Below are 22,571 nucleotides of genomic sequence, written 5' to 3'. Positions count from 1 at the left end.
CACACAAACACAACAGCACTACCCAAGGCTGTAAAACAAGTGCTCAGACATCCCCACATATGTTCACTTCACACAGGTATCAGCTGAACGGAGTATGCAGGATAACTCTGACCATAAAGCCCTGATAAGGACAGCAACTGCCAGACTGGAGCCTTTACAATCTTCTATTCTTTTGTGAGGCTTTGCAAACAGAAACCATTCCTACTATGATGTGAAAGCGAAATCAGCCACATTTTTATCTAAATAAAAAAGTGCCTAAAAGATGGGGGTGGGGAAGTCGGTAGTAATCAAAATTCATGAGACGTCCATATCAGAAAACTACTTTTAAATCCTAAATTGCAATGAGGTCTTCAAGTCAAATTAATGATGCAAGAACAACAACGATGCAAGGCCGCAGATATATCTAATATATGGCGGGTCAAAGTTTTTTCCGGAAAGCTGACATACTGAATGGAAGTGCATTTGCTTACTGGTGGAACTGGGGGACGATGACCTCACAGGACTGAATGTTTCCATGCAGTTGGCCGAAGGACACTCAAGCTGAAAAGGATGTCATGCCGATGAAATATGGCAATGGACCTTTGAAATCATTAAGATTCATTGTAGCATACATTTTTGTGTCCAAGCATTTGCAAAGAACAGTTTATTTAATGTGTTGCAGTATCTTTTCTGCTCTTGATGATATGGAATCCCATGAATTCCACTAGCTTGCAGATGCACTACAATCCAGTCGAGCAGCTTTCCTGAAACTACTTGGAACTTGTGGGCCCTTGATTTGCATTCGTTCGAGATGAGGCCTTGTTTCATGTTGCCATTTTTGCATGCCAATTTTCATGACAGTTACAGGTGGGCCGGGTCATGCACCACAGCTGCTGGACAGGAAGGGCTGTGGAACAGAAGTAACCTGGAGAGAAACTTTTGTGCCAGTGACTCAACAGCCTTTTTAAACCCGCCACTGGACAGGTGCCCAAGGGCAGTGCCACATGGTGGTGAGGGGACTGGGCTTCTAACTGACGGGTGATACGTTTAGAGAGGCACTGTCCTTACATGAATGACACTGTCCTTACAGGCACTGCCATTACATGAGATACACTGCCCTTACAGTAGAGGCACTGTTATTACATGAGATACACTGCCCTTACAGTAGAGACACTGTTATTACATGAGAGACACTGTCATTACAGGCACTGCCATTATAGGAGAGAATGTATTCAGAACTGCTTCTGTAAATACATGGGATAAACAATTATGTATCAGATTGCATTTTTTAAAAAGTAAATTGAGCTTTCCCCCAGCATACGACAGCTCACAACTTTTCTCCATTTAAATTGTTTTTCTTTAACAATTTTTTGTTACCATGACATATTTTAGACAAAACAAACATTGGCATCAACAAGTGCTCTCAGAACTATACAGTGAGGACATGACACATTTGGAGCCTGACAATGGCCATGCTAATGTCATTAGGATAATATCCCAAGCAAACTGAATTGCTGTGTCATTCTCTTAATTATGTTATTGCATGACAGCTAGCAGGGTGAACCAGTGCAAAACATTATAGCCTAATTAGATAGTCAGCTATAATGTGCGCACACGACACGCCTAATTTCGACATCATACATTTAGCTTATTTTCTGAAAAGATAATGTTTTAATGAAGTAATTATGTAATTATGAGGCACACTCCCTTTGGGGGAAAATTTCTGCCTGCATTGTATGGTTATGGAAATTAATGTAATTGCACAAATGAGACATTACCAGCAAGGCCACACAGTTGCACTTTTCTGCCAATATGAATACGATCTGCTTCAACTACAGCCAATCAATATTCATTTCCTGTATTTATGGAACACAACCATGTCTAATGCAGTCAGGACTGGCAGTGTTCGGCCATTCAGAGCCATCAAACTGGGCTTTCCATCATCAGCGGTAAATAAATGTTCAACATTTGCATGTGTCTGTGGTCCCCAAACAAAAGAACCTGAACATCACAGAGGCTGTTAAAAGCAAAACCCTTCTGAGTCTGCAGAGAGTAGAGAGTTCTAATGTGCAAAGCCATGGGGAAGGGGCCCAAAATGCCAGCTGCTGCTATTTTCAAGGAACAGTTCACTTCCTGGAGTTTTTCCATGCTATTTTAGAGCATGCTTTTTGACTGGCTCACACAGTTCTTACATACAGTTTACAGTTTAGATACAGAAGTTTCTGATGACCTACTAGGTTTTATATTGGCTGATATAGCAGTTTTTGCAAGTTCATTATCTAAAATAAGGAAATACACTTCAGGTAACATCAAAACAGCTTGTAAAGCACTTTTTGTATGTCTGTAGAGGTGATACATGTGTATATTACCTGATTATTTTTCAAAACATTATATTTAATATTATTTTTGGTTCAAACTATTTCTTTTGGCACATGCAGCACGAGACCACTGCATTTGTGAATTGTGAATAATCGGCATACCATTACTCTGTTCATACGTACAGCTTCTGGAAAGATAATGCCTCTGTACTAGCTGCTTTGCAGTTACTTCAAGTATATTTTCTTGCTTTAAAATACATTTCAATCTAAAAAAAGTCCCTATGCCAGCCACTACAAAATCAGCATGTCATCAGAACCTTCCGTAAATATATGTATTATATTTGTTATGTATGTAAATATCATTCATCACATACAAAAACTGCCTGGGCCACATAAAAGCATACAGTGCAAACCAACATAATACTTATTAGACAAAACCAAGAAAGTCAACTATCCCTTTAGCTGCTGAAAGATCTGTGAGTGAGTTCTGGGCCAATATGAGCTTGAATTGCTTCTCTCTATGTTTGTTTTTTTTTTATTATTATGTTATTGTGCTGTTGAATTGTTGTTGTTTTTTTACTGAAACCCTGTAATTCATGTACAGTGCCAGGTGTGTCTTGAAAAATGGCATTTATCTCAATGGGATTTCCAAGTTAAATGAATGATTTATTTTAAAATAAAAAAAAATAGACACAGTTCATAAGGTGGCTCACTCTTAAGATGTAAACAGGTCCCTCCCTCCCCCTTTTTTTGATTGGGGGGTTTGATGCTCACCTATGGCACCTTCAGAACTGTGATCACCCCTTATCTGTCTATGACCTTCTCTGCTTTTTCTCTCTCTCTGAATAAAGCAAATAAAAAAATGTAAGGAGGGTGAACTGTCTGCTCTCCTTTAAAAATGAATAATAGCACACTAACAATGAGCAACTCTGTTTACAAACGTGCAAAAGTTGAGCAGATCCAGGGCACAGGCACCAGCTGGTATGCTCAGCAGATTTGACTACCTGTGTTGATTTTCAGTTACGAAGGTTAGGTAGTGTGAATCATCATCCTGGCAAACAGTCTGCCTAGTTTTATAAAGCAGGGGAAAGCAACCAATGAGAAACTGATGTAAAAAGCTTACACTGGGGCACAAGCGTTCAGCTTACTTGACACACTCCTGAGTATCCTCTCACACACACACACACACACACACACACACACACACTCACATACAGCACACAGCCACACAGGCCTGCTCTAACCTGTGTCAGGGGCACAATTCTGGCCTGCCAGCTTTCAGAATTCAAACCATTTCTGTAGCATAATCAAGTGCAACTCTTTACACGTGGCACAAAACAGATCACAACAAAATGTAAAAACAGACTTTTCCATACTTTGAACAAATCCAGCGGATTCCTACAACATTTCAAATTTCCACTGAAAGGCAAATGCCGTTTAATCTTCTTATATTTCACAAATAATTAGCGACGTTCAATATTTACCTGACATTTGCCTATAGCTGCCTCCCAGGCATGCTGTATCCTGCTTAACCCAGAGCACATAAATGACGGTTCCTTTTAGATAACCGTAAAAATGTAGCATCCAGCTAGCCATGTGCGTATGAATGTGTCAAATTAGTAAAACTGTTCAAGAATCGATAATAACGCTTATTACTATTTTAAGAATAAAGAGCATTGACCAAACTGAATAAGCTCTACATTTGAACTGGTAAAACAATTCATCTTTAAATATAAACTGATACATAAAATACAAAATGTCAATCAACATGGGTTAGAGTTCTTCGTATATAGGACTGAAATATTTAAAATAAAACAACGACGATCATGCCACTGCGTTGTGCTGTTAGTCCTGAGTGTAATATTCTGTCCTTCCACACTGTTCTCGCTTTTTCTCTAATGTGTTCATTGCATTTCTGCTGTACTGTTTTTAGCAGTGTAACTTCTCCATAGATTAAATTAATAATTTCTAAATAAAAAATGAAGTATATCTTTATTCATCAATCAATTTACTGTTCATCTAATCAACTTTTTGGCGTAAAATTTCTTCTTAAGCGAAAAAAAGTTATTTAGAACGGTTTTTATCAAGAAACTTGGTGTTTTAGGCACGGTGATGTAAATTAATAATTTTTCGTTATAAATGAATAAAAACTTATTTACAAACAGCTTCAAAACTACATAACTGATAACCTCATTATGAGTGTTTCCTACGATACACAATGTGCTAAAAGAAAATACTAGTCGTCTGTATTGAGTTAAAATGTAGGTTGTTAATATTGATAAGTTACGTAAATAGTCACACATTAAACGTGATAACGTTATATAGGCTAACCTTGTTCTGTGTTATTTAAATAATGTAACCAGTTCTGTGTTATTTTAATCATTTTAACCTGTTCTATATTATTTAAATCATTTAACCTGTTCAGTATTATTTTAATCATTCGTCATAAATTCAGTGCCATATGTTCATTCGCTGCGTCTGATTTCCATTGCAGGCAATCTACCAGCCAGGTGTTCTATTTCTACTAAAAACCGCATCAACTGCCACACAATAAAATTTCGTTTTCCTTCGGCGCGATTCTTGTGTTCCTCGTACTACCAAATAGTTTATATAACTAAACATTTATGAATTAATTATGATATCATTTACAGTATTTTAGAACTTCAGTAGTGCTGAACTCTTACACTTCGTGTCTACGCACTGAAAGCACCTTACCTCTTTGCACATTGGCAAATCCCTCGTTTCAGTCTCAGGACAAAAAAGAAGGAACCCAACAAGGTGACAAAGCACAAGAAAACTGACAGATTTTCTTTGATGTGAGCCTCTGGTAGGCATTGCTTCTTTGGTGAGAGAAAAAAAGTTGACCGGTGACAGGGACGGCTGGTAGCCTAACGCAATTCACGCTGTCTCAGGAGATATGTCCCTTATTCGTTGAGTGACTTCCTCGACTAATCTCCCACTGCTTTTTTCCGACAGTACTCGGCAGAAGCGGAAAATCCCGAATTCAACAGGTACGCCTGAAAAGCACTCCGCTTTTAAGACAGGTGTGTAATAGCCTAATAGGCGGGTTGCCGGCATACTTTTAAATCTGTTAACCAATAACAGCACACGCTGCTGCTTTGTGTGCAACATGCCCATCAATAAAATATTCTGGAAGTGGCATAAACCTAGATAGGCTACAGGATATGAAAAGATAAATAAACATTTATATTATACAGTATGTCTTTAGAAATACGTCAGATGTAGCCTCTGATTGAAAACATTTGTCTATTTACATTCTCGCCATTTGTGCGATTTATAAATAGTCCTCCTGTACCACTTTCATGTTGCATCTCCATCTCCATCCAGCACTGCTATTGCACTTGTGAACTGGGCTTGTAACCGAAAGGTCATAGGTTCGATTCCTGGGTTGTACGCTGCCGTGATACCCTTGAGCAAGGTACTTAACCTGAATTGCTGCAGTATACAGTACATCCAGGTGTATACATGTAAAAGTTGTGTAAGTCGATAAGTCGATGGATAAGAGCTTCTGCTAAATTCCTGTAATGTAAACTAATGCTATTGAACTTGTATCGTTATCTTGATGTTGTAGCTTGTTGTCATTGCCTCCAAGTCTGATTTAACATTACTCTCTGACCTAGCAATATTATGTTTACTGTGTGAACTGGGCATAATGTGTTCATGGTTATGAATAACTGTTACATAATGAGTAGTGTACCGTATCGGATCAGTTGCATTTATTGTACGTCGCTTTGGATAAAATCGTCTGCCAAATAAATGTAATGTTATCTTCTAATCAAGTAGTTTAGGTTACAGTACTATTTATAAATTACACAAATGGCGTGAATAATGCAAATAGTCCAGCACTTCCAAACATAGGCTCCATCTGACATAGCCTATTATAAATAAATTTTACAACATCTGATTCTAATTCGAGATCTGAGCTACATGTGCCTTCAATTAAACAACTTAAGTTACTTGTGGCTTGATAGAACTTCCTGAAGTCTGGAACCGCGTGCTGCACCGGACAACAATTTAGGATTCGCTGACTAGGCTACAACAAAGTCCCCTAGCAACCGTAGTTGTGACAGTAAACACTGTCACCATAGGGAAACTGAGAAGTCCGATGCTGATTTCATATTACTAATCCCAAATTAATGTTTTATGAGACATGCCTTTCGAGAGAGATCCATTCCCATATCCGAAATTCGAAAATGACGTCACATTTACAGGCGAAAAGACGCATAAGGTAAGCTAATTCCGTTGAATTACTCACTTTGCAGTTTGCATAGCGGCGAGACATTGTACGAAGTCTCATGTGACTAGTACTTCCACAGAAATAATTTTGAATGATGAAGATAAATTATTATTACCACTGTTTTTCTTTAATGATAAAACGGTTTACTATTCCAATATTACCCTACATGTAGTTTATGTAGTCTGTTGCAGGTATAACTATCTCTCAATATTACAGAAGTCGCTGGACACCAGGCCAGCTCATCTGGCCCAAAATGACCAGCCTTGGTGTCGCCTGAATGACGGAGCTACTCTCACCAGCTTGAGGCGCAATGTACTGTACTACGATGAGGAGGTATATGGAAGTCTGGTAGCAAACACCTGTAATATATGCACAGTGAATTTATAAAATAACAGATCAGATGGTCAAATAGCCTACATTTAAAAAATAGTTTAACTCTCTAGATCAGTGGTCTTCAACCCTGGTCCTGGAGAGCTACAGGGTCTGCTGGTTTTTGTTTTCACCTTAAAATCAGCACCCAGTTGAGACCCAAGACACCAGGTGAGTTGTTAACTGTGTAATCAACTGCTCTAATTGATTCATGAAGTGCAGAGTCACTATGAAAACCAGCAGACCCTGTAGCTCTCCAGGACCACGGTTTGAGACCACTGGTCTAGATGCTATGAGGGTGCATATTTCAGACTTTGCGTGCATATGCACATATAGAACACTCACATACTACTGTACACTCACATACACATGCGAAACGCTCGCACATACATGCTTACTCCTGTGTATACATACATACATATGAAATATTCACACATGCGCAAGAGGAACACTTGTACATTCATATATAAAACACTCACACATGTACAATTTGATTTGCATATGAATGTGCAAGTGTTTCATCTACGTGTGTGTTTTATATGTGGATGTACAAGAGTTTCCCTAGTATATGTGTATTTCATCTGTATGTGCGCAAGTATATGTGCAAGTGCTTTACATGTGTGTGTCCCTGAGTATGCATGTATTTGAGTGCTTTACACGTGTAAGTGTACAGTAGTATACATGTGTGTGTGTTTCACATGAGTATGTGTCCCTTAGTATGCATGTATGTGTGACTGTTTCACATGTGTAAGTGTACAGTAGCATGCATGTATGTGTGACTGTTTCACATGTGTAAGTGTACAGTAGTATGCATGTATGTGTGACTGTCTCCTGACTCCTGTCTTAACCACTGCTTGTATTTTTTGCATAGACTGCATTGTTGCCATTCTTGTTTGTGTTAGTGTTAATCAGTTTAACCTACAAGGTCCAAGTTGAACTATGCGGTTGTTCCCTGCACTTGGAACGGTACTTCTCTCTAGGGTTTTCGACACACTTGTTCCTGGTTATGGTTATACACTTTGTTGTACATCGCTCTGGATAAGAGCGTCTGCCAAATGCCTGTAATGTAATGTAATGAAAACTCAACACTACTGCAGGTCTAAAGGAACTTTAAGGAGATGTTAGGCTACTTGCAAACACATGCAATCAGTGAAAAAGAAAAGTGAAAATTTTCTTAAAGTACATGTTCCTTTTAAAACTGACAGTACTGTGAAGGAATTATTCTGGTGTCTAAAGGGCTAACATATTTGAAACAATTTGATCCAGGTCTGGGTATGGTACAGGTTCTAATTCTCACCAGTTTACACATAAACACTGATATATTTCTATTCAGGCTCCAAGGGACAGTCTGGACTTACACCTCAAAGCCATGTATGACCATCACATTGAGTTCCTGAAAAACAAAAATCAGACCCTGTTCCAGAGGGAGACTGTCACAGAGGATCACGGGTGAGCATTCAGGAAGCACAGTTAAACATCTCAGATGATTTCAAAAGGCTCTGCTTGTTGGCTAGCAAGCATCATTGACTGACAGGTTTTAAGGTTAATGTAATACAAGAGAATGGCACATATCCCTGAAGTCACAGTTTAATGATTGCACTTTAAACGTGATCGCAGAAGACACAAAAGACTAATTTCACCGAGGTCCAGCTTATAGCAGTCAGGAAGTAAAGGCAGGCAAGACAATGACATTACAACATGCTGATCAAGCGTTTAGTAAAATACACAAAAAGAGACTGACAGCGTTAGCAAGTGTAAAATGAGCTCTTCTTGACGTACTTCATTAGCCAGTGTTTGACTTGATTTCTCCAAGAAACCATTATACTATATATACTATATTTACATTTTTGTGAGTTTTGAGAATAATTCACATTAATAAGCCCTTTTTCTGACACTGTTTTGTAACTAAAAACAACACTGAATATGCACTTATTGTACGTCGCTTTGGATAAAAGCGTCTGCCAAATAAACGTAATGTAATATTCCAGAAGAATTCTGAAGAATCGGGTGAGAAAGGAACCTCCCAAGGATGATGTTGAGAGAGAACGGATAAAAGTGTGGTCCAGCTCCCAGAAGTCATCCATCCATAGCATTGAAGGAACAATAGGTCAGAAACTTTTTTTTCCACAAAACTTTAAGACACTTTTACAATTGTAAAAAAGTGCAATGTCTGTAATGAGCAGCTGCAAACTACAAACAATTGTCCTTATTGCAGAAGGTATGTGTGGGTATTTCACAGACATGTACTTGCTTGAGTTTCACAAATAGAATCAGGTTTAAGACTCTACCACTTCAGGGAAACTGCATTCTTTTTTAAATTTTATAAAGGAATCCATAAGAACCACGGTATCCTTTGAGACCAAAATCACAGTGCTAGTGTTTACTATAACAAGATAAGGCAGAACAAATGGTCTGATTTGCTCAGCTTTCATATTGTCACACTGAAGACTATCAATCAACTTGCTGTTTTAGCCATGATTCTACTATCTAAATAACTATTAATCATTGTGACAATCCTTGTTTTGTTTTCACTTTAAATTCAGACCTAAGATACCATGTGAATTAATAGTATAATCAACTGCTTTGTCAGATTTAGGAAGTAAAGACTCATGATGAAACACATTCTGCAGTTGGAATACTCTTGCTATAGACCAGATATTCCACACCATACCATCTCTACTCAATTCCAGGTCCTGGAGCTACAGTGTCTGCAGGTATTTTCTCCAGCTATGCACTATATTACCATATTTCACTAATTGTTTTATTTCATTGGTTCAGAAAGTAAGCTCACTGGTGAAAACAGATGGTGTAGTGCATGGTTGGAGCAAATACTTGCAGATACTGCAGCCCAGAGGACCTGAAGATGAGAAGCCCTGTAATAAACTCAGGTCCTAGAATTGCAGTCGAGGTCTAAACAAAAAACAGCATCCCCTGTGATACTCCAATACCAGGATTGAGATCCACTGCTGCAGGCAAAAGGCCTCTAAGACACATGGCCTTTACTTTCTAAATGTGTTTTTAAAAGTAAAGTGATCAAACTCCAGTAGCCTCTATTAAATTCTAAGCTTCATCAAATCCATTGGCCATTACATGCAGTTTGTTGGAACAGTTGGACCAACACCTAGCTTTAAAAGGCTAAACATTGTTGCTCATGAGCTGTCCCACCCTGAATAATGTGCAGACAAGTTAGAGCTAAATCTGTGGGTTTAAACTAATCTCCATCAATGCAATGCCCCCCTTTGAGATTATAAACAATGCAAGACTATTCACATTATCTTTTCTCGTTTTGTTGACAAGTGAGATCACAAAATCATGAACAATGGTGGCAGAACCTTTCCACTACTGTGGCAAGATTTCAAATCTAGAACAGAACATAGAGAATTCCTGTGCTCATTGCTCCCCTTGGTAAGATGCACATCACATCAAACAGGAGACCTTAACTGGATTTATTCCTGAAGATAGACAGGGAGCAGTTTGAAATCTGTACTGTGGGCAGTAGTATAGCATGCAGTTAATCCTCAGGTCCCAGACACAAAGGAGTGAAATTGAATTAAAAAATATAACTTTAGATGACGTCATTGTAAAATTGTGTGAAAAAGACCTTTTGTGATTCAGCGTGTAGACCACTCGCGCCAGATATTCTGCCCGTCCTCGGAATCGGAACCGGTTTGGAATCAATTCATCTAGTGTCTCTTGGTTAAACTGGGCGTTTGTAAATGGACTTTCGTTAACATACGACCTGTTTGTTGTCTTTCCAGAGTCTCATCACAACGCATCCACGAACAGGGGCTACTCCAGGAAACACGATGGCGGATTCTACTTTACATAATCGTGGCCTTCAACACCCCGGAATCCATTTATTAACCATGCAACATTACGCTTCTTAGAATTAGCTAAATAAACACACCACAAGACCACTGTCCGAGTTCAAATTGTCGTTTATTTGGTACAGTAATTATCTTAATTGGTCTTCAGGTAGTTAAATTATTTCGTTAGAGCACAATTACATTACAGGCATTTGGCAGACGCTCTTATCCACAGCAACGTACAACAAAGGGTATAACAATAACCAGGAACGTGTGTTGAAAACAATCTTTACGCGGTAAAAACAAAATAATTATATTTGCGCTGAAAACAAACCTTTTAGTCAAACACCAACAGAAATCACAACAACCTGACCACGCCGATGTTCAAAGCAAGTTCGTACGAGCTTCCATTTTCACTGATCTTCACACGTCAGCCCAACGCACAAAATAGTGGTCAGATCAGAATCGCCTCTATACTCATCGACCGGAAGACCCAGAAGTAAAACCCTGGCTTTACCGGTACTAGTATATCTGATCAAATCATCATCTCTAGACCACAAGCTTTTGTGGCGGCCTTGAGTTAACGTTAACGAAATGCCTCTTGCTCATCGCCCAGTAGGCTCGCATGTCGGGTTATATCATTTCAGAATTGAAGCAAGGCCAGTCTCCAATCTGATCAAATAAGATCACGGTGTAGTTTTTTCCCCTAACAACTCAATCACACAACAGACAACATTTACACACACTCTCACTCATATTCGATTCACTCAACCGACCACACATCCTTCCACTCTCGTACCATGCATTCTGTATCTGATTGTACTGCGCATGCGACTTGGATTTTATAGCGTTTCGCAAGGCATTTTGGGAGCAAAAAACGAACCAATTCTTTGACTACACCCTCTTGTGGTCGCAAAAGTACTAGTGCCGCGGATAGTTTGAAATTAGAAGACGTCTTGCAAGACAAGACTTGTTTTGTACAGAAAAACACCAATATGTAATCAGTCAGTATTATTCAGAATCAGAACCTCTCACGCGCTACCTTACTGTAAATCTGATTGAATATAATACCGAACAATCGGATCAGTATGTACCACACAAAAAGTCGTACGACTGGGTAAAAGTATAATAAAAGCGGTTTTTTGGCCCAAAATAATAAATAAAATGTTTAAGTGTTATAGAGCTCCATTGCTTTTCATTGAGTTAAATCAGCATTAGTGTGAACTCTTGAAGGGCTAAAACGGGTATCGGAATCATCATTGGAATCGCCCTTATGTTTTGCGGGATGCAAAAGTACAGCGAATATTCGAATCATTTATTTCAGACGGTAGACCTACTTATTCATGCTTGTTCTTTGCCATTAAATAGGGCGATAAAGTACGGTTTCATAATGCAAGTACACTGAATTGGTCCATTATCCACCAACGACATCGACTGCTAATGATCCAAGACGACAGAAGAACGTTGCCCAGCTGGTCACGCACTGAGAAAGGTTTCATATTGCCGTTTCAAAGGATGAAATACACACCTTTTAACGCAGTGTCTTCTCTATGTTGCTCATCAGTGTTTTTCAAATGATAGACAGTATTATAAACAGCGAAATACTCTTCACATTAGCAAAATGACGCAGGAGGTACTCAGACGATGTGAAATCTTGTGAAGTCTTGAGAAGTCTTGTGTCTCTATGGAAAACCCAGTCTGATTACCTATGTTCCTCAGTCAAAACGTCCGTCAAGTTACTTTATCAAACTTAATTTAGTCATTCCTCCGTGAATATTTATTTTGGATTTTCTATATGTAGAAATTGGTACGTTGTTGTGTACTGTTTGTTGTTGGTATTCAGTATTCTTTGTAATCTAAGATATGATCTAAACAAACGTAAAATCATTACAAGACTGACATGCACCCTGATGTTAAAATGGTGTTACCAAATAAAGGCGACTTCTGTCTCAATGCCAGCGCAAATTTTACACTACAAACACAGTTGTAAATGGGTAACCAGAAAATATATGGAAGATTTCAGTTTAATTTATGACAGCGACAATAACATGAAAACCGACAAGGTAATCCCGTGAAAAAAGGTGATGACACACAAACAAGATTCTGGTGCATGTTTTGTCTATTGACTTTTTGGGAGATTCATTATGACAACTGGAATGATCATACTGAATTCCTAGCAAGGAATTCCTGATTTCCAGAAAATTAGGTAATTCATAACATCAACATTTCAGCACATGCAAGTACAGTAGGCTATAAGTAGAATGTGAAATAAATATATTGTACTGTACACCTACAGGCCATTGAATATTCCATCAGCATTACAACTGACGTATCATCAACATCTCCATGTTTTTCAGAAGTATTCCTTTGAATAAGGTGCAGAGTAAATTTAGCCTTCCCTTGCATGGCTTGGGACAGCTTGGTTCTGGTGGAGCCACATGTTTGTTTGGTTCATTTGCATGTCAGACAAAAGCCCTGGATGGCTCCCATTCAGCAAAACCTCCACAGCTGAAGAGGGGGAAAATCTTTTAGATGCCCCATTTACCACCTGTGGAGTTTCCATTGTTTTCACAATGTATTTTAATCACATGCAGATCCGGAGAGAACGGTCTCTCATTTACAATGGGGAGCTATGACCAAAGAGCAACTGTGCCAAAACACTTAACGCTGAACTGAGAAAATAAATCACCCACAGACCTTTCCAATAGGACAGTGTATAAACATATACAGCTGAGGCCAAAGGTTTACATACACCTAAAGATATTCAAACTCAATTTTTCACAACTCCACACATTTCATGTTACCATACATTTCCTGTGTTAAGTCAATTAGGGTATCTACTTCAATTCCATAAGAGATCATTTCAAAACATGTGACGCCACTGATGGGAAATATATTGTAATATTTACGATTACAGGTAAAAAGGATATATAAATGTTTTGATCAGAGAAAGTTTAAAAACCCCTACAATATTGCGTGTGTCAACCATGCACAAATCAAAATCACACCAATTATTATGCTGTTCATAACAACAAAAAGAACATTTTCACTGTGGTACAGTACAGTATTTTTTCGTATAAAGGGGTGGCCATTAGCCTATGAAACACTTTGTTTTCCTTCATATTATTTTTCAGGACCTTAGCAGACACAAAGTCAAGTAGTTCTGTATAACAAAAGCAGCTTTGGGACTTTATGGAGCATCACTTGCATGTATTTTTTGCTGTTAAGTGTGAGTATATTCACAACCACACATGAGGAAACAGAATGAGAGGCCCATCCCCAATTCACCATTTACTTAAAATATAAATCCCTAGAGATGCACCTAGGACACAACCATGACAATACATAAACAAATATATGGACTGAAAGGGACATAAGACCCATAACTGTTCCTAAATGTTTGTTTGTTTTTTAAACATTGCAGCAACAGTTACAACAGTGCTTGCATTCACTACATTCCGTGTTTAAGAAATAATCTCAGCTGAAAAAGTATTTATAAAGTCTGCCATTCAGCTAAAACCAGAGAGTAAAGCTACCATTAAAACTAAGGATCTTTTAACAGATCATTAATTTGTATAATAACAAGTAAACATTGTGTTTAATGTACTTATTTTAAATTATATCCATTTTACTTCTCTAATATTTAGGATGTGAAGTAATCAGCCTATTCCTAAATTGGTTCCGATCCAAAGGCATTCATATCCAGTCATACATGAAATAAGAATGCCATAAGAAAACTGACCTGGCCGATCCCCTGACATTCCATGACCTCAGTGAGGAGGAAGAGGCCGTACAGAGAAGATCTCCTCAACCCCACTTCCCCTTATTTTACTGAGATACAATTCTATTCTAAACTCCTACTGTGCTGTGAGACCTTGGGCTCTTTTTTTAGAGACAAGCAATACCAACTCACTTTTTATAGATTTAAATCACTGGCGAAAGAAATTGTGCAAAAATGAATCTATGGTGTGAGCACAGTCTCTTTTGCATCCTTCACCTGTGACCACGAAAATCCACTTTAAGACTTGTTTTCCAGTATGCACAATGCAATTAGGTCAAATTTCACAATGATGTAATTTTCTTTTTTGCTCTGTAAATGCTATAAACTTTTGGGCCAATAGGGGAGCAGTAGTCTTCATCCTGCATGTGGGCCCTGGGACACTGGGAGTGTCTAGTGCTTCTTCTGTCTTGTCCACAAGCACAGACCACCCCCTGTCACTTTATGAAGAGCACATAAAATGCCATTGAGAGACAGGACAACGCCACAGGCAGGTGAAGCCTTGTCCCAATCACAGCACCTGGAGGAAAGGGGGAGGAACCAGAAAGAGCCTTAGATCATAACAGTCCACTTTTGCATTAGCTTTTATTGATTGCAAACTAAACCAATCTAAAGTACAACAGTGTCAAATTCCCAAACCAATTTGTAGAATTTATATCATTGTTTACTCCAATCACACTGGGGGAAAGACTGTTTAAAAAACTATTGGTTAAGTAAAGTTAGCATGCAGACAAAAATAAGTTTGTCACAGACACAACAGTGGTCCCTGGCTCGAACACTGCAGATGTTTCCATGGAAACAGAGGCAGATATGAATTTCGCATCCAAGCCAACTGGATTCAGTAGTGTTTTTCCCTATTCACACATACTGTAAGTCTCCTATAACTGAAAAATTCTGTCAAGTCTGTTCATACACGACAGACATAATAGGCACGACAGGACATCTAATCTACGAAGTGTTGCAGGACAAATGTTAATTTTACAGATATTTTGCTCAATAATAGTGTTGTAATAAAATAAAAGAGCTGTAAATGTTACCAACACAACAGTTGAAGGCTAACAGTTTTAAGATTAGTGTGCTAAGAAGCACCTAAAACAGACTGCAGAGTTCTGTAAAAAGACAGATAAGGACAGATTAAAACCACACACACACACACACATTTATATAGTGTGTGTGTGTGTATATATATATATATATATATATATATGACCAAAGGTATCTGGATACTCCTTTGTCTGGGGCTGTTTTTCAAGGTTTGGGCTGGGCAAACACCTTCTAGACGATTCTGTGCTTCCCTAACAGTTTGGGGATGGCCCTTTCCTTTTTCAGCATGACAATGCCCCTGGGCACACAGAGAGCTCCATATATAGAAATAGTTCTGTTGAGAACCTTGTGGAAGAACTTGACTGGCCTGCACAAAGCCCTGACCTCAACTCCATCCAACATCTTTGGGATCAATTGGAAAGCCAACTGAAAGTCAGGACTAATCTCCCAATCAGTGCCTGACCTCACTAATGCTCTTCTGGATGAATGGAAGCAAATCCCTGCAGCAATGCTCCAATATCTAGTATAATCATACAATATCTCTTCTTCCCAGAAGTGTGGAGGTTGTTATAGCAGCAAAAGGTGGAACAAGTCCATATTAATTCCCATAATTTTGGATGAAATATATATATATATAGTGACAATGACAATGAGGTTGAAGTGCAGACTGTCACCTTTAATTTGAGGGTATTTTCATCCATATTGGATGAACCGTTGAGAAATGGAAATGACAGCACCTTTTGTACATGGTTCCTCCCATTTTCGGGCATCAAAAAATATTGGACAGTTTAACATAATGTAGAATAAAGTAATCATTTTTAATATTTGTTCGCATATCCTTTGCATGCAATGACATAATTCACTGTCCAATGAATTATGGTGCTCACAATGTGTGTATATATATACATATATATATAACATTAAGCTTCATGTCAAACTCCATTTCCAAGAGATTTCCAAGTTCAAAATGAATAAATTAATTGAATTAATTTTACATATATTGGTTCAGACTGCATTTTATGCTAGTTAAGGATTGCGCTACGCAGCTTTGTAAACATTTTTTACATATACTACCACTTGAAAATCATCTTTTCTCTTGATTGGTGGAAGAAACCATGGCACCACACATTGGCATAGGTAACTATTTTACCTTAACATGCTTTTAACATGCTTTTTCGGTACCTTTGTAGAAGACACCCCAGATGCCTCTTTTCTCAGACAGCAGCCAGTTCTTTAGCCGGGGCACCTTCTTGAGGTACGCACAGGTGCATATGAAGAGGAGTCCGAACACCAGGATTCCATCAAAAGAATAAACTGCCCAAAAGACACATCCATCCAGTTTATCACTGCAGTATCTGAAGGGTGTTTCAATTATTTAAGGCAAACAAAAAGAGCAGCCTCACACTAGCAGAACTACTCAAACGAGACTTGTCCTAATTGTACACCATACTTAATTTAGAAAAAGGTCCCGATGTGGGGAAAAGAACAACAGTGCACACCAGTTTGAAGGACCTTAGTTGTAAGACCAGAATGTTTCTAAATAAAACAGAAAAAACGATATATACATTTCGTTAAATACATAGTATAGACAAAGCCTGTCCCAGACTGAATGTGAAATGGGACCGATTAGTTGAATAAACAGTTCCAATATTAAAATTTGCTTTCTCGTCGCCTGTTGCAGTTGTGACCGCGGTTTGCTTCCTACTGCAAGTTGAAATGCAGCTGGCTGTCCAGCTTTTAAGTTAACTTAGTACGGCTTGTTTTATCATTTCGATCAATTACCAAAGATTACAGATATATACCACCAGTACAATACATTCAAGATTAACATTAGTCATCACGCTAGCAAGTTACGCTGTCTCCATACTGAATTTATTTATTTATTTAAATGTAACTATCTAGTCGGCACAAAAACCAGAGATGCCTGGCTCGCAAGTACTACGTAACCATTACAGTAGGTTAACGTGACATAACTTTATATAATATTGATAAGATCAATTAATTAGTTAGATTTTATTGTGCTCATTTAGCGCACAACAAATCATTGATGCTAGCTGGCTACACATTCAAGATGATTTGACTATTTGCCACTAGATCAACTGTTGACCATGACGAGCAACACAAGTATGCATTTCCCTAACATGAGTGAACTAACCTTCCTTCGCAAATAATTCACATTGCACGACAACGTTGGTATGGGAGTCCTGTGTTTACTGGTACTTACATGAAGACATTCAACACAATCGTTAACTGTGAATGATAAATATTTTCTCGGCCTGGCAAATGTAGCTAGCTCGGAAACTATGGAGCCACGTCCTCAACCTCTCCAGCTAAGCACCTACTAGCTACTTCCTGCATTGTTAATGGAACTTGTCGTACATTAGCAGGCAAGCTAAAAGCCAGACTAGGTAAGAATTCTTAACCTCGATGTTACAGAAAACATACCGTTTGTCATGTTCACAGACGATCAAAAAAACCTCAACGAAACTTCGACATTCAGTAACCAGGACTTGGTCTCATCGTTTTACGTCTGCTACCTTGACAGCAAATAGGCAAGCCCAAATAGTCAAACACCGGTTATAATGTGAGCAAGGTGCATGCGCACAGGCACTGCCTAGGAAGAGAAATCGAATCTAGAGAAACATGAGAGTCGTTGGCAGCCTACTTGTACGAAGCAGTAACCTAAATAAATATAAATATCTCCACAAAAACACGTTTTCAACGTGCAGAGTTACTCACGCAGACAAAGCACTGTCTTTAAGTCATTAATTAAAACATGCAAATCTAGACCTGCCATGAAAAGTATTTTTATCAAAATGAGGGCGAGTTACAAGAAACAATATTGGCTATCTTAGCGCTCACAAATTAAACAAGCTCTATTCCAAGGCCATGCTACCTAAATTATTTCAAGTAACTTAGCCCTGTGTTTTCTCATGCTCTCATTTAGAGAGAATGCAATCATTATATGGAAGTGTGAAGCTGTTTGTGACTTCTGTTTACATGAGGTCACAAGGTACAGAGGTTAATGTTCTTAAGGGCTGAAAATCTGTAGTCATTGTGGTTATTTCTGTAGGAAACCCTGTAAAGTGCCAAACTCTCAGGGCTGTATAGGAATGGGGCATGGCACCATACCAAGCTGTAACTTGGTGGATGGTATACTTGCCATCCCAATCATAAAATATCTAATGTACTATTTCCCAGTTACAGACCTAAATAACGCTTGTTAGATGTTAATATTTCTGAAAAAACATTACAATTTGTGAATACACAGCGTTATCCGATAAATATCACTGGTACAATTTGTCTTTTATTGGTTCCTGCAATTCAAACATTAAAAAAATATTTGTAACAAAGATACATATGAGAAATGAGGAAGGGTCTTCTATAAAAATACACAAAGGCAAAACACTTAAAAGTCTAATATCAAAGAAAACAAAAGAACATGTTAATATAATCAAAACAAATTCTAATAGAAAATTCCCAGTTGTAGAGAGCCGAAATTGCCACGTCACTGGCCAGAGTGCTCCATTCCGGAAGAGAAATTTCCCCATTCATTTTCCGATTGACTCTTCTGCTGTTGACGGATATAACATTAAAACATTAAATATAAAATAAAGTGGAAATTTTCCTTCAGCACAATGTTCATTGCAAATGACACAGACAAAGGTATACACGGATAAAAATTGGACAACCATAACGTCACTATAAAGTCCTGGCTTCAAGTAACAACACTGTAAGTCCTTCAAATAACATCTCCTGGTCACTGTTAGCTACATCCACATGCCTAAGTCTCTGGTTGGTCCATTATTGAGGATAGTGATTCCAGAGGGGACATATGATTTTCTGCAGACGTTTTTCCTTGCCCTTGGGACTCTTAGTCTCCTACCAGAGGGTAGTAGGAATGACGAGTGAAGTGGTACAAGGAATCATACCGGCTTTTCGTTTCCATAACATTACTACCTAATACCAAAACGCCAAAATGGTCTAATTTGTGAAAGCAATCCAGAATGTATAGTAATTTAACTAAAGGCACTACTGTTCTTATACAGTTCAGTGGGTCTATGGTTGTATCCTTGTGCAAGCTGCTTATCAGAACTGCTTACGTAAGTGGTAACCAGCCCTGTTCCTGGGGATCTACTGTCCTCCAAATTCAAATTCAAATTACTTTATTTTCCGTGAGGAACTTAATTTGTGCAGTGGACAAATAACACAAATACAACAATCACAGACAATCATAGCACAGTCATGGCCATGATTAGTTAATCATTTTGTGCAGCCATGATACATAAAATACATACTTAATTCACATACAAATTAAAATACAAGGCTAAGGATAAAAACATAAGGTAAAAGCCAGAGCCAGTAATAGTGCAATAGGGCTCCAGTGCAGTAGTGCTTGTGTGTGTGTGTGTGCGCGCGTGTGCATGCGCGAGAGTGTATGCGTGTATGTGTGTGCGCGTACGCACGTGTGTGTGTCAGTGTTGAGCCAGTGGGGGGGCATGTTAGCCAGTCAGTTTCCCTGGAGGGGGAGGGGGGTGTTAATCAGTCCGGTATCCTTGAAGGGAACAGGTGGGGATGGGGAAGGTTAAGAGTTCAGTAGACGGATGGAGGTAGGTACAAAACTAGATGTGGCCCTTCTGGTTCTGAGGGGCAGGCACCTATATTGGCGTCCGGAGGGCATGAGGTTGTAGTAGGTGTGGAGGGTGTGTGTGGTGTCTTCAGCTATTTGTGAGGCCTTCTCTACTGTCCGTTTCTTATGGATGCTGCTGAGTGGCTCCTGTTCTCGCCCGATGATCTTGCTGATCTTTACAATCCTGTGGAGGTGGTTCAGGTTGATAGCACTCATCACTCCGAACCATGGCGTGATATTGAAGGTCAGTATGGATTCCACAACAGATCTGTAGAACGCCTGCAGGACTGATGGCTGGACCTGGAACTTCCTCATCTTCCTGAGGAAGAACAGGCGTTGTTAGCACTTGGAGAGTATCAGCTCACCATCGGTCTTAAAGGTGAGCTTGTGATCGATGGTAGTGCCAAGGTATTTATACTCGTCAACGCGCTCTACTGTCTGGCCCTTTACTTCCATAGTCGGGGCAGTGGGCTTGTCACGCCTGAAATCAACCAGCATTTCTTTGGTTTTGCTGGGATTTAGGTCCAGGTAGTAGTTCTCACACCACCCTGTGGATTTCCTTGCTGATACGGTTGTTGGAGTTAGTGGTGTCAATAATAATTGTGTCGTCAGAGTACTTGATGGACAGCATCTCAGGATCTGAGCTCCTACAGTTGTCTGTGTACAGGGTGAACAGGACTGGTGAGATGACAGAACCTTGTGGTGCCCTGGTGGATGGTACTGTTGGAGCTGTAGTGGCCGTTGAATTTGACTGTCTGGTGTTTGTCTGTGAGGAACGAGAGGATGAGGAGTATAAAGAAAGTTCTGAGTCGGCAATCGTGTCATCAAGCCAGGACTGTGATGCAAATGAGATATGCATCCTTGTATGCCCACTAATATCTTGTGTTTGCCTGGAGTTCATCAAGTTTGTTTCGCAGCGATCTTATGTTGGCAAGCATTATCGAGGGGAGTGGCGGGCATGTCTGCTTACCGCTGAGCCTTTTGAGCCTCTGCCTCACTCCTCCTCTCCTGCCCCGCTTCCTCTTTGAGCTAGGTCGCTGGTAGCCCTGTATTTGCTTGTGCGGTCTTGTTATTAATTCAGAACATCCATATCATGTCCGTAACAGGTGGACTCCCCATAGCAACAGTAGATTCTCCCTTGTGTAACGGATAATCCCAATTCTGTTTGGTTCCGCTGGTGTAGTTAGTACTAGTTTGATTATCCACAGGAGCCACGCCAGCTACAGCGGCAGGGTACATTTAAACATGTTGTGTTTCCGTAGGGCAGAATAATTAATTATATGAGCCTGGTTACAAGGAGTCCTTGGTTTTCAATCCAAATCTAACAAGCACACATCATTCAACAGCTAGAGATCTCATTGAGCTGCTAATTAATAGCCTAGAATCAGGTGTGCCAAATTAGGGTTCAAATGAAAACCGACAGAATGGTAGATCTCCAGGACTAGGGTTGGTTACAAAATTGAAATACAAGAACTGGAGACAGCTTCTGCTGCTCAGTGGCGCCTGAAGCCAATTCATGGACGCAGCCTTGTTTGACTATGGGCTTATGGCACCAGATCGTGTGCACTAAATCCTTAAATGACCTCCCTTATTTCCTAGCTATTCATAGCCAGCTTGACTCTGCTCTCAAGCAAAATGCATTGTTGTGAAAAGCGACTGCAGACAGGAAGAGCTAACTAATATAATTCCCTTGATTTACCTGCTTGCTTTGTCCTGAATGCGTGAACCGTTGAAACTCAAAACGTTGAACACAAACTTGTCTACACCACTCGCAGGCCTACTTATCGACATCCCTCAAAGCAACTAAATCTGAATTTCCCGCAGTCTGTTTTTTTTAATTCAACGAATGTATCAGTCGTTATTTTAAAAAATGTTATCCAAGAATACTTTCTTTATTTTTCCAGTTGATGGCAGAAATGGATCAATATGAAAACCGTTTGTTTAAATCTTTACAATCTGGTGTTAAGGTCTATTATACCAGTTATTAGTTTTTGCTGACGTGGGGTATTTAAATTAAAATTTTGTAACACATTTAACAGAAGCCAAATCTAACATTTCCAGATGTCATTGTATTTAGATTTAGGCCCATAGCATATTTTTTAATCTAATGGAAAATTGATGTGTGATCCTCAACAACACTTTGTGGATTTTACAGCTCTTATCACACAGTGAGGAGACGCCATATATGACCTGACATTACATTAAAACAAAAACGAGATTGTTTTGGAAGCTCCATACTCACAGCATGTGTTTTGGCATAGTGTGGGTGTGTAAGTGTGTCCAGCTGATACAGCCTTCGGAAAAAAGTGAACATGGGTTCCTTCAGGCCAACAGTTGCACCTCCCAATGACAGCAGTCTCCTCGACCACTTTCTACACGCTGGCATATG

The 22,571-nt window shown here is 39.2% G+C and overlaps 3 protein-coding genes and 1 non-coding gene across 8 annotated transcripts in view; 1 reads left to right on the top strand and 3 right to left on the bottom strand.

Annotated features, from left to right (window-relative positions):
- Positions 1 to 5,313, bottom strand: part of elapor1 (endosome-lysosome associated apoptosis and autophagy regulator 1) — a 36,571-nt gene extending 31,258 nt beyond the window's left edge. For 2 of the 3 annotated variants that reach the window (XM_064300205.1, XM_064300204.1), the window contains exon 1: positions 5,013 to 5,313. In XM_064300205.1, the coding sequence (XP_064156275.1) occupies positions 5,013 to 5,132 (120 nt within the window). In that variant the 5' untranslated portion in view covers positions 5,133 to 5,313. The remainder of the gene's footprint in view (positions 1 to 5,012) is intronic. The other variant, XM_064300203.1, reaches the window with a different exon arrangement.
- A 1,009-nt stretch (positions 5,314 to 6,322) lies between these two features.
- On the top strand, positions 6,323 to 10,841 carry cfap276 (cilia and flagella associated protein 276). Of its 3 annotated transcripts, none has more exons than XM_064300208.1 (5): positions 6,323 to 6,546; positions 6,772 to 6,888; positions 8,258 to 8,373; positions 8,916 to 9,031; positions 10,683 to 10,841. In XM_064300208.1, the coding sequence occupies exons 1-5, from the start codon at positions 6,469 to 6,471 to the stop codon at positions 10,751 to 10,753; spliced, it is 498 nt and encodes a 165-aa protein (XP_064156278.1). In that variant the 5' UTR covers positions 6,323 to 6,468; the 3' UTR covers positions 10,754 to 10,841. The 3 variants fall into 3 exon arrangements, with proteins under 3 accessions (XP_064156278.1, XP_064156277.1, XP_064156276.1); XM_064300207.1 differs by having other exon boundaries at positions 6,326 to 6,546; positions 6,775 to 6,888; positions 8,913 to 9,031; XM_064300206.1 differs by having other exon boundaries at positions 6,335 to 6,546; positions 8,913 to 9,031.
- A 343-nt stretch (positions 10,842 to 11,184) lies between these two features.
- Positions 11,185 to 11,490, bottom strand: LOC135235413 (small Cajal body-specific RNA 2). The gene has a single exon (XR_010324382.1). It is a non-coding gene; the product is annotated as a small Cajal body-specific RNA 2 (non-coding RNA).
- A 3,074-nt stretch (positions 11,491 to 14,564) lies between these two features.
- On the bottom strand, positions 14,565 to 18,153 carry LOC135235014 (protein kish-B). Its single transcript, XM_064300209.1, has 3 exons — positions 17,998 to 18,153; positions 16,735 to 16,866; positions 14,565 to 15,028 (listed from the first exon to the last, which is right to left on the bottom strand). The coding sequence occupies exons 1-3, from the start codon at positions 18,005 to 18,007 to the stop codon at positions 14,946 to 14,948; spliced, it is 225 nt and encodes a 74-aa protein (XP_064156279.1). The 5' UTR covers positions 18,008 to 18,153; the 3' UTR covers positions 14,565 to 14,945.
- Positions 18,154 to 22,571: the final 4,418 nt, after the last annotated feature.

Source organism: Anguilla rostrata, chromosome 11 (assembly GCF_018555375.3).
Source record: "Anguilla rostrata isolate EN2019 chromosome 11, ASM1855537v3, whole genome shotgun sequence".
Classification (NCBI taxonomy): domain Eukaryota; kingdom Metazoa; phylum Chordata; class Actinopteri; order Anguilliformes; family Anguillidae; genus Anguilla; species Anguilla rostrata.
This window is presented reverse-complemented; position numbering and strand designations above follow the sequence as displayed.